This window comes from Ipomoea triloba, chromosome 10 (assembly GCF_003576645.1).
Source record: "Ipomoea triloba cultivar NCNSP0323 chromosome 10, ASM357664v1".
Classification (NCBI taxonomy): domain Eukaryota; kingdom Viridiplantae; phylum Streptophyta; class Magnoliopsida; order Solanales; family Convolvulaceae; genus Ipomoea; species Ipomoea triloba.
In genome coordinates, this window is record NC_044925.1 from 1675060 (window position 1) to 1687861 (window position 12802).

The window sequence follows — 12802 nt, forward strand, 5'->3', positions numbered from 1 at the left end:
GGGAGAGATTTTTTTTTTTTTTTTCACTCTCTCTCAAAATTTATTCAAAATTTAAAATGTTATGACTAGCCCAACTTCTTACTTTTCTCCATTAATTATCTAGAAGTTTTTTTTTTTTTTTTAAATGTCAAATGGTTGAATATATATGTGGAGACAAAGTGCATGGTGTTGCCATATTCAACCTTTTACGCTAATGGAAAATTCAATGTTCAGAAGAGGTCCCAGTCTCCACACCAAGTACCAAGTCTTAATTGGTGCACATTAATAATGTCGTCGGTTGTATCATTGTATGTATGATTGATATACCATGTTTACCCAAAAGCCAATTAAGTTTTCTAAATATGCGTGAAGAATGGAATTGAAAGATTTTTTATTTACAGAAAATTCACAATCGTTACTATGTATTTTGGGTTAAGTTAATTTTGTGATTTTAATTAGCAAAAGTCCATAATAAGATAAATTAATATAAGTTACATATAACTAGCAGACTCAAACTAATAAAATCAAGATTAAATGTATATAAAACTAAGGTTTTTAGACAATATTAATTGAGTCGTCAATTCCTTTTTTGGTTCTAGACTTATAATGGCAAAGACAATTTTAGTCCTCCATAAAAAAATCAGACAATTTATGGACATAGTTATTGTGACGGGGACAATTTTAGTCCTCCGTTTGTATTTCCGGTTAGATGGCTGTTTGAGAAGGGGCAATTGTGTCATTTCACGATAGCATTAATCCATAGAAATACATTAATCCATTTTTCCTTAATTAATCTTCATTAACCTATAATATATTCAATCTTCACCATAATTAAATAGATAATTACCTTATTAGTCATTCTAATACATATTTGAATACATCGTGAATCTGCTTTCATCCTCTGTGCGCCGAAGCCTTCGCCGAGAAGAAGAACAACTAGAAATAGAGGAGGGAGACGCCGCCACCGTTCGCCGTCGAGGAGTCCATGTTGTTGCCGTCGATCTGCTGAATCCGGAGATTCCAGCCCCATCGTTGTTGCCTTGCGTCACCGAAACCAGGGAGGGAAGCTCTCACGGTCCTGCCTCACCCGCTGAAATGGACCGTTCGCACTGCCTCTAGAGTGCTCTGCCTCGCCGGGAAAAGGGAGATCAGGAGACGCCATTGTTGGACTTGCTGTCGTAGCTCTGTTCGTCGCTGAGCTTCGTCGAAGGAGAAACAACGTCGGAAAAACAGACCATCGACATGGACTCAGAAAAACAGACTACCCCCGCCGGATGAGGAAAATACCACGTCGAAAAAACAGACCACCGTCGTCGCCTATTATTGCAGGTGAGGAGGTCGCCGGCTGCTAGAAGGAGAAACAACTCACACTAGAGAGAAGAGAGGGTGAGGAGGTCACCTACTGCTAAGACTTAGTCGAAGGAGAAGACCATGTTGGAAAAACAGACCATCGTCGTCGCCTATTGTTGCAGGTGAGGAGGTCGCCGGCTGCTAGAAGGAGAAAAAACCCACACTAGAGAGAGAGAGGTACAGAGAGAAGAGAGGGTGAGTAGGTCACCGGCTGCTTCGGTCGGAGGAGAAGACCACGTCGAAAAAACAGACCGCCGCCGCCGCTTGTCGCCGGTTGCTAAGCCTCGGTCCAGAGCTGCTTGAATTTCGCAAATTTGACGAAAATGCCCCTCATTTAAACAATCAACTAACGAGATAATAGACGGAGGACCAAAATTGTCCTAGTCACCATAACTATGTCCATAAATTGTCTGATTTTTTTATGGAGGACTAAAATTGTCTTTGACACTATAAGTCTAGGACAAAAAAAAAATTGACTCATATTAATTTGTAATTTAATACGGAGTAATTAGGTTAAGTTAGAAGTAGTCCATAACTATGAAAATTATTAAGTTTATATTAGTGTATGAAAACAAAAAATTTTAGGCCAAAGCAATAATTATAGATAGCTTATATTGTTATCATCTTGGAAAATAATAGGTGTATTCTTATTTTCTACTCCAACTTGTATTTCCACACACAAAATTTAGATGTAGACATTTGTATTGAGGCCTACATGAAAAAAAAAAATAGCTTATTAATATTTGTCATATCAGGAAATAAAATTTAATTAGAAAGTAAGATTTAGGAGTCCATGTCATGTAGTATAATTCTAAAAAATAAGAAAAAATATTTTTTTTCTATTGGTTTTTTATCTATTAATGTTCACCTCTCACATTTTCAATTGTGTAAAAGCGTAGAACATTCTATTAGCTTATCTGGCACCTAGTTGTAGGTGCACCGTGCACATAAGTAACTATGCATGGAAGAGAGAACATTTATATGCAATACTAGTTTTATACGCGCATTGCGCGAATAGATTAATGCCCAATATTTATATTTAAATAAATATTTGAAAGTATATCAATGCAAGATTATATATGAGAAGTTTATACATGGTTAATTGAATGTCGAACTTTTTTATTTAAATATCTAACTCAAAGTATATGAATCCAAGATAATATGAAAAATTTATTATAATTATTACTAAAATAAATGTTTGCAACCTTGTAAAATAGATAATCTAAATATTTGGTCTAAAAATGATAGTCTAAATAAATATTACTTTTAATTTGAATTTTTCTAAGTATTCTTAATTCTCTTTTGAGTAACATTGTCATTGTCTTCATCTTTACTATTTGTTCTCTTCCTTTTTGTTGGTAGTGTGTTATTTGCAATTCGATTATTGTTGGTAGCATAGATGACGTCATGCAATGAGATTATGATATAGGAGCTATGGACTTTCCTTTAGGTGTTCTGCTTGGGATTCATTTGGTTCAACCATTATTGTTGAATGAGTTATTGTAGATAAAGAAATCCCTAGTTTAAGAAAAAAAAATTAAATAAATTAATAAAAATTTGAAAATTTAAAATATTATGTATTCCAAAGATATTAAAAGGTAGTTTCTCGCTTCAATTTGCTGGGTAATGGGTTATTTGTGTACTTTCATTATCAACAAATCCCCCAAGTAGTTAATATGATTGGTTTCAAACTATTCTTTTTTATTTTTTCATGGTATTAAAGAAATACATATGTATCATTTTTTGGTGTAACTACTAATTTATTTAATTCAATAAGAGTAAAATAGAGTGATTTCGCTTCAATTTGTTGGGTTATTATTTGAGTACTCTCTTTGTCAACCAATCCCCAAGTAGTTAATATAATTAGCTTCAAATTATTTTAAAATTTTATTTCATAGTATTAATAAAATACTTGGTAAATAAATATATAACATTATTTTGTACTATAACTTTGATACGGAGTATTTAATTACAAGATATTGTAAAAATAAGATAACGGACAATGTAATGAATATCAATTGATAAATTTGAATGTAAAGAATCTTTGCATGAGAGCAAATAAAGACAATATAACTAAAGAAATTATTTCTCTTATTTAATTTAATTTTTTTGATAATGAATAATTTTTTCAAATAAAGGTATTGTAGACAAATAATTCTAAATTAAAGAAATACATATGTATCATTTTTTTTTGTAGCTACTAATTTATTTAATTTAATAAGACTAAAATATAGTGAGATACTTAATTATGTCAAATTTGATTGAGATGAGGTTCGAATCTAAGACCTTTCTTATAGAAATTAATGGGTAAGTTAAAAGTTAATGGAATATTAACGGGGAAGAGAATATTTAACAGGAAACTTAACGGATAATCATAAAAGTAACGTTAAATTAGGTAATCTCTATTAATAATACTAGTATTTCCGCCCGTGCGTTGCACGGTATGAATTTGTTATAATATGTTAAGAATATTTAGATCGATATACAATTATGTAAATTATAATATCAAATATTATATAGTGTAATTAAAGAATTGAGTTTGATCGATTATGTTTTATGATATTATCATTGCTTGAATTTAAGCAAATAATTGCCCAATTAATAGCCAATGTGTATATATATGCATCTGGTGCTGAAGTTTTAGACATTTTATATATCAATGTTTATGATTTGTATTAATTGAGCTAATTATCTCGTTGTCTAGCAACTCAGTAAATTATTTATACGGATGATATATTTTCTATGTAAATATATAGCAATTTTGTCATCTTTGTATAAAAAGAAAACATAATAGTATATTAATGTAACTGTTTTGATGAATTACGCGTTATTGAAAAATTTTTTTGTAGACGACATTGGTAGTATATTATATATTGTTATTATACATTTTTATACTTATTTTACATCACTAATGTAGTAAATTATCTAAAATTATAACTTTTTAGTGCTTTATTTCAGAATTACTTGAGTAAAATATCTAGGACCTTAGTACTTAATGGATAATAAGATATTTCTAAAGCAGGTATGTATAGATTAACTCTGTTTTTTTTAAGTGTATAGATTAAATTTATTTCATGAATATTTGATTTGTGGGCATGTTTTATTTGTTGTGTATTTTTGCTTAACAATTGGGCTGTATAATGTGTTAAGAGCTTTTATTTTTTTGGGTGTAGCTCAGGGTTTCTACTATTGAACACAGTGACTAATCCCCTCGCTAGATTGTAGGCAGCTCTATTGGGTGAGATAGTTGACCCGAAGATTTAAAGTTGCTCCATACCCAAAGCCAATGATCGAACCCTTGACCTTTGGTTAAGAATGTGTTAAGAGCTATAATTCTACCTTAACATGTTAAATTTTAGTTCTTTAGGTAATACTTTATTGATCATTAGGGTTTTATCTGTGTAATTAATTTGGTTAATTTTTTAACGCGTTATAGTTAGACTTCTTAGAGTAAAATAATGATGTTTATAAATAATATGGTAATCAGATGAAAACTATATAGATTGGAATAAAAAAAATCTGCATTGAATAAGTTAATTTATTTATTAACATTTTTTTAAAAAAAATACATTTAATTTTTTTTAAAATCGTAAACATAGAGTTCTAAAATTGTGAACATTCACCTTACGGTATCAGGTCCATAGCATAATTTACCCACCTCTACCATGATTGTACCCCCTCACTCAATCTGAAAAATCAATTTCGCTCCTCCCTCAATTTGGTAGCATATTCATTTCTTTCCAGCCTCCATTGCCAAAAATTTATACTTTATATATAATTATATAATTTATTTTTAATTTTCTATTTGTTGCCATCTCACATTTCACATTTCACCTGTAGTTGGGTTCTATGCTCTGCCTCGCCACCGCCCACCACCCAGCAGATGCCAAAGACACAGAGACAACAGTGGTCCAGTCGCTGGCTTCAACTCTCACCCACTCTGTCGTCGGTCGTCGCCTACTCGCCTGGTCGCCAGCTGTGAGCTACCCGTTTCCTGGTCTCCGTCTTCATCCTCAAGTTAGTCATCTAGTCACTGACAACCGGCTATGTCTTTCACCATTTAATTTCTCTCCCTTTTTTTTCTCTCTTCTTCTCCTATCTTCGGAGCCTTTGCTAATGGCTAATCGACAATGATAGTGAAACATAGGCTTGGATTTAATCGACGGCTTCTTCATTTGTGGATTTTTTTTGTCGTCAAGTTGAGGTAATACTTATTTACTTTTCTTTAATTTGCTACATATCCAAATTGTTATTCAGTCATATCAGTAGTTTGGCAGCCTTGTTATTGCTTTCTGAATTGTGAAAGTCGTATAGAACTATGCCAGGGTGTGGACATGATTAATGCTGAGAGAAAATAATTTTTCCTCTCAACATAATAATTTGCTCAAGTTCTAGAATCAGAAGATAATTTAACCATTTCTTTATGTTCATTTTGAATAATTTGGATTTCAGCTCCTTGAGGATATGTGAGAGTAGTCTCAATGAGTCTATGGGTGAAATTTATTCTTCCCTGTGTTTTTTCTTTTCTTTCCTTTCCCTGCATTTTTCCCCCCTCATTGGCAGTAGTGAGATTTTAGCTGTTTTAACCTTATAATAAAACTTCAAAATAGAAAATGATACCACATCATACAAAATTACATTCTCATAGCCTGCAAAACATAAAATACCTTTGATATTGACTTTTGTCTTAATTTCTCAAGTTCAGGTTGAACATCTTTTAGGGCTTTTGATGATTTAACCATTGGAACTCCTTCAGCAAACTTCAGGTTTTTACTCAAAATCTCAAAAGTTTTTATATATTCCTCATGTATAGAGATCGTCCCAATCTTCTCAAGCCATATTCCCAATATTAGGTTGTGTTCATTTTCCTTTTCTTTGTCATCTTGTTGGTAGTAATTGCATTTCTTTTGTGTGAATTTCCTTTTTTGTAAAAGCACAAGTGCTAATGTCGTGGCTATTTGATGCTCGGAGAGAAATGAGTAATCTTTCTACAGAAATAGAAAAATTGGAGAAATAGAAAAACTGGAAAAATGAAATACTTGTTTACTGCAGAAAATTATTTGGAAAGAGGTATAGGTACCTAGATTCTAAATATAATTAAATTATTAGAATAACAATTAGGAGAAATTTACATGGGAGTTGTGGAATAAGCCCTCAAGTATTTGTTAGTTGACCGTGAAGCATTGATATTCCTTGAGCTTTTCCTCATCTTGGGGATAAGTCTGGGAGAGAGACGGAAACAAACTTCATTAGTTAGTGAACAATAAAGAGAAATAGCAGAGAATAATAGAAAATAATGGATGGTAGAATAATTCAGGATTATAAGCGTATTTATAGTGCAGATTAGATGGCTGGTTATGGAGCATTATTATTTGAAGAAATAACGATGATTTTGTGGCTAAATTATTAATAACCAATTTTATTCCATTTTTATACAAAATCTTCTTTAAAGATTAATAGTAAAATAAGGCTAAATTATTAGTAACTGATTCTATTCTTTTTATTTTAATGCAAAATCTTCCTTAAAAGATTTACGTGTAGACTAACATTTCCTAAAATGATTCTGATCTTTTCCTTATATATTCCCTATTCATTTCCTTATATTCCTTTACAGATTACAAATATATATCACCAATTATATAATAATAAATAGATTAATAAATTAATATAATAATAAATAAATAAAATAGTTGATTTTACCAAAATACCACTAACTTTGGGCGGGAAAGTTTGGGAGGAGGATATTGTTTTTATATATAGATAGATTAATCTGAATTATCTTAACCATCTATTTGATTAAATAATTCATCTGAACCATCCATTTGATTAAATAATTTGACCGCCATTTTTTCTACCCATTTTAGGTCTAACTCTCTTTGGCTCTTATTAGTATAGTAGATATATAATTCAACTTTGTAAAACGTAAAATTATATTTATACTACTGCAAACTCACATTCTTTTTTGATATAGAACAAACTACTTAAAAGCTTTCAAAACTTCACTTTTTTCATTTCAAATAGTATATAGAATTAAATTCTCATTCACTTATTATTCGTTTTGAGTGTATAGTATATCAAATTAAACATCTCACTTAAAGAAAAAAAAAAAAACTGAATTCACTTTAACTCGACTTATATAAAAAATGGACCCATTCAAAATTTTATCTCAAAATAATCACTTTACATGTCATTTTTAGCTAATTTTCAACAAATAATACATCTTTAATTTTAGCATATGCATGCATGGCTGGATTATATTGGATTATGGACACTATGGAGTAAGAATTTGTTTTTTAAAAAATGGTGTAAGAATTTATACACTATACTATATATTGATTTTATATATATATTAATAATGTGATTTTTCTTAAGATTCTTGCCTAATTTATAAGGAAAATGTTTCCCACCCTTACCATTATCACTCCATATTAACTACTCCCAAATTAATATATATATATATATATATATATATATATATATATATATATATATTTATTTATTTATTTATTTATTTATTTATAGATTACTAGTGAATTAACTATCCCACATAAATTAATAAATAATCTACATATCGAACAAAAAGATCATGTAAAGAAGTGACGATAATGGTAGGGTCTCTATAGCTTGGTCCAAGTTATAATACTAGTAAATTTGAAGGCCATTAAAAGAAATTATTGTTTCACTTAATTATGTTTTCTTACAATATGTTTAATCGGTAATCATGCATGCCTCCAATTAATTGGTAGTTTGTGCGTTCAATGGAAGAACACTCACGGTCCATTACTCCACTTGAAAGGAATTAAGAAATGGAATTATATATATGCATTTAGTAAGAGTATCTTTTTTTCTCTTTTTGTTTTTTATTACAATACCCTAAGCAATTAAGAACTAGTAATTTCATTAAAAAAAGATTTAAAAAGATTAATATAATTAATGATTGTTTTTACTTTAGTAATATTCAAACTAATATCTTTTTAGAAATTAAAAGAAACTATTGGCGAGATTATTGAGTAAGCTATCAAATAGGACGAACCACTTGAGTCTGGTATGGCATGTCGGCAGATATACTTCACCATCCAATAACACATGCTACCTACATATAAGGGTGCAATTAGGTCCCATGAAGTATAAAGAATGCTCCCACGGGATTCAAATATATGACTTCTGATTTATCAAATCTGATATATATATATACCTCACCATCCAATAACAAATAATGCTACCTACTCATAAGGGGGCAATTAAATCACGTGAAGTATAAAGAATTTCCCAACAGGATTAGTTACAGTTATGCCGTTTGACCACAAGATTTTGACAGTCTAATTTTATTTATTACTTCTTAATATATATATATATATATATATATATATATATATTTTAAAGGAAACATCTGTGGTTGGGCTACACCAAAGTCATCACTACCCCCACGTATGTATTGAGGAATTTGTCAACTATATCCACCAATACACCATTGAAAACAAAGTTACGTTGACTGGTCAACGTAAACACTATATATATAAGTTTAATGCTGCAATATATTTATTCCGGGCCACATATCTCATACATATTCTCAACTATCTAACTAAGCTAGCTGCCATGGCCATCTCCAAGCTTTTCTCTCTTCTCCCTCTGCTTTCCATGGCTGTCGTCCTCACACTGCACACAGCCATGGCGGCTGATCCACTCTTCCATTTCTGTTCAAACTCTGGAAACTTCACTCCCAACTCCAACTACCAGAACAACTTAAACCAACTTCTGGGTGACCTCTACTTGAAAACGCCGATCAACGGATTTGGCTCTGGCTCCGCCGGAAAATACTCCGACCAGACGTACGGCCTCTCTCTCTGCCGCGGCGACGTCTCCGCCGCAGACTGCAAGTCTTGCGTAGCCGACGCCGGCAGCGCGCTGCGTGACCGATGTCCCTACAACAAAGGCGCTATTATTTGGTATGTCTAATATGCTAGTGATAATTTATATCCTTTTTTTTAAAATAAAAATTAATAAAGAAACTTGTCTTCACTAGAGTGTGTATTGAGTGGCAAAGGATCACTAACTTAGATTGTCCAAAGTCTCAAATCAAGAAGATCAATAAGCTCATCAAAATCAAGAGTTTACCATTACGTCAAATGCCATAAGCCTGCTGTTAGAATAAAATACTTACCACTATGCCAAAAATTATAGGTACTAGTGAATGCACAACTTTATTTTCTTATACAATCACATTTTTTGAGAAGAAAATGTTAAACTTGACCATTCAGCTCCGCCCTACAATTCTCTAACCACAAATCTGGCCCTTCAAACCTCCGCCCAACAATCTTTTAGTCACAAATTGCTAAACTTCACCCTTCACCGACCTCCGCCTAACAAAACTGCTCTGATTGAGAGTCGTTGAACCTGCCTCTTCAAACCTCAGCCCAACAATCTTTTAGTCACCAATTACTAAACTTGATCATTTACCGACCTCTGCCTAACAAAACTGTTCTGACGGTGAGTCCAACTCTCTCTCTCTCTCTCTCTCTCTCTATATATATATATATATATATATATATATATATATATATATATATATATATATATCCTTTGGTAGACTATCAATCATTATATTCATATATAATTGAAGTAATTTGGCACATCTAGGTACGACAACTGTCTTGTGAAGTACTCGGATGAGGATTTCTTGGGGAAGATAGACAATGGCAACAAGTTCTACATGTGGAACGTCCAAGAGGTGAGCAACCCGGAGGAATTCAACCGGAAAACCAAGGAGCTGTTGAGCGAACTGGCCGGAAAGGCGTACGGGGTGAAGAGTTTGTACGCGACCGGGGAGACGGAGCTGGGCGCGGGGGGATCGTCGACGACGTCGGAGAAGCTGTACGGGTTGGTTCAGTGCACCAGAGATCTCTCCGGCGAGGATTGCAAGAAGTGCCTCGACGGCGCCATTGGAGAGCTCCCAAACTGCTGTGATTCCAAAGAGGGCGGGAGAGTTGTGGGAGGGAGTTGCAATTTTAGATATGAAATCTATCCTTTTGTGAATGATGCTTGAAAAGAAATTAAATGCAATCAAGAGACTAAACATGCTACACAGCCGGCCTACGGCTAGCTGCTTTCTTTTTCTTTAGCTTGTAATCTATAGGAAAATAAATAAATGAATAATAAATTAATATTGTAATGTAATGGTTAAAGTTTGTATTAATTCTTTAAAATAAATAAATAAATGAAAGGGGTTTAGTTTTGTTCATCCTTTTGACAATTGAAAATTAAACAAAAAGCGAGGCCCGTTAGCGTAGATGCGTTGATCTGATCTTAAGGCTCAATAATGTGCTCTAAAGGTCACTTACAATCTTAAAAAAAGTACTCTAGAAGGTTCAACAATGTGCTTTGTTAGGCTCAACAATATGCTCTGTTATGCTCAACAATTTGCTATGTAAGGCTCAACAATTTGCACATCAGTGTGCTCTAGAAGACACAACATTGTGCTCGGGAAGGCACAACATTATGCTCGGCAAGAAGGAAAAAAAAGCACTGATTAACAAAATAATAATAATAATAACTTACGCAAAATTACCATAATGTCACCGTGTTTTTTTTAATTACTTCATTATGAACTCTAGATATGGACTTGATCAATGGACGAAATTAATTCCTATTTCTCACTTGTGGTTTTCTTCTCACCTGATCCGTTATACACACACACACACATTGACCTACGCCCAAACATGTGCACTTTTTTCTTTTTTCTTTTTTGTCAGCATCTAGGCGATCTAGGCGCTTCTCTACCGTCCAACTAGCGCTTGGCGCCTACTATACCCATGTTTATAACTGATGATTTTTAATGGACCGAACCAATCATAAAATTGAGCTAGAGCACTAGTAAATCGAGTAAAAAACAAGGCTTAATATTAATGAACACTTAGGCACATGTAATATTCACAATTGGGTCACAATAAATATAATAATATATGGCTAAGGCCAACAAAAGTTCAAGCCCAAAAATCAATCTTGACTTGCTGGGCCAAAGCGCAAAAGACACCATCATTAAGGTCCACACAGCTGTGTGGACCATACTATTAAATAATGCACATTTAATATAAAAATAATGTATATTCAATATAAAAATAATGTACATTATATTCAGGGGATGTACATTATTTGTGTACTGAATGTACATTATTTTTATAGTACAAAAATAATGTACACTCAGTACAAAAATAATGTACATTTCATTATGGTCCACATAGCTGTGTGGACCATGGTCCACACAATAATTGGCATGCCTCAATCGTTATACCCTGCACCACGGTGCACATAGCAATGTGCACCACGTACGTAAAACGACGTCGTTTCGGTGTTAGTGGGCGCGGACGCGAATGACTCAAGGAATTCATTATCTATAATACACATAATCATTATCTATAATACACAGGACGTTTGCCTAAAATACACATAATGTTTGTCCAGAATACACAGAATATTGACACAAAATACACAGATATTTAGTGGATGCGGACGCGGACGCGAATGACTCCAGGGAATTCATTATCTATAATACACATAATCATTATACAGAATACACAGAACGTTTGCCTATAATACACATAATGTTTGCTGAGAATACACAGAATATTGACACAAAATACACAGAGAACTCATCCTCCTAACATTCGAATGCACAAACACATCACAACTTGTGTTAATAACATGAATACACAGAACTCATGCTCCTAAATATTCGAATGCACAAACACATCACAACATGTGTTACTAACATGAATACACATAACGATTGCCTAGAATACACAGAACGGTTGCCTGTAATACACAAAATGATTGCCTGAAATACACAAAATATTAACATAAATACAGACCGACCGAAACGGGAAACGTGATTTTCAAAAAATTTATGCACAGTATAATTTGCCATCACCTCATTAGCACATGACTTTTACCTCCGTTCATGCCTTCTCTGATCCCTTCCATACCTTCCCTATATCCTCCATGCCTAGGCTCAATCTCATTCAATTGGGTCAATTACCCTCATGTAATTAGATCAATTTGCATGCCAATGACCTAATAAGCTTATATTAGGACCCATTAATAACATATAAGCATAAATATATAAATATATTAGTTAAATTTGTAATGTTATATTTATATTACGTCTTATATTTATATAAGAATACACACACGTTAAGAGGCTCAAATTCAACTCGATTGTTACTTGAACGAATCGAGCTCGAACTTGACTCGACAATAATCTAATCAAATTTGAATATTCGTTGAATTGAATTTGAGTACCTCACGAGTAGGTTGCATATTTACACCTCTATGAATAACTAAGAATTAGAAGTGTGCTTTTTCTTTTTCTTTTTTCTTTTCTTCCTTTTTTCTTTAAAAAAAAGAAAAAAAGTAACTTCAGGTTGGATAAATTAAATCCCCCCACCCCCACCCACCCAAAAAAAAAAAAAAAAAAAAA

The 12802-nt window shown here is 32.7% G+C and overlaps 1 protein-coding gene across 1 annotated transcript; it reads left to right on the plus strand.

Moving 5' to 3' along the window:
- The first annotated feature begins 8887 nt into the window (after positions 1-8887).
- LOC116032811 (cysteine-rich repeat secretory protein 38) lies at positions 8888-10511 on the plus strand. The gene is made up of 2 exons (XM_031275529.1): positions 8888-9275; positions 9967-10511. The coding sequence occupies exons 1-2, from the start codon at positions 8926-8928 to the stop codon at positions 10370-10372; spliced, it is 756 nt and encodes a 251-aa protein (XP_031131389.1). The 5' UTR covers positions 8888-8925; the 3' UTR covers positions 10373-10511.
- Positions 10512-12802: the final 2291 nt, after the last annotated feature.

Excerpts from the sequence above, each read along its gene's own strand:
- LOC116032811 (XM_031275529.1), top strand. The coding sequence starts at position 8,926 with ATGGCCATCTCCAAGCTTTTCTCTCTTCTCCCTCTGCTTTCCATGGCT. Across the intron at positions 9,276-9,966 it reads AACAAAGGCGCTATTATTTG|GTACGACAACTGTCTTGTGA; the intron begins GTATGTCTAATA and ends TGGCACATCTAG.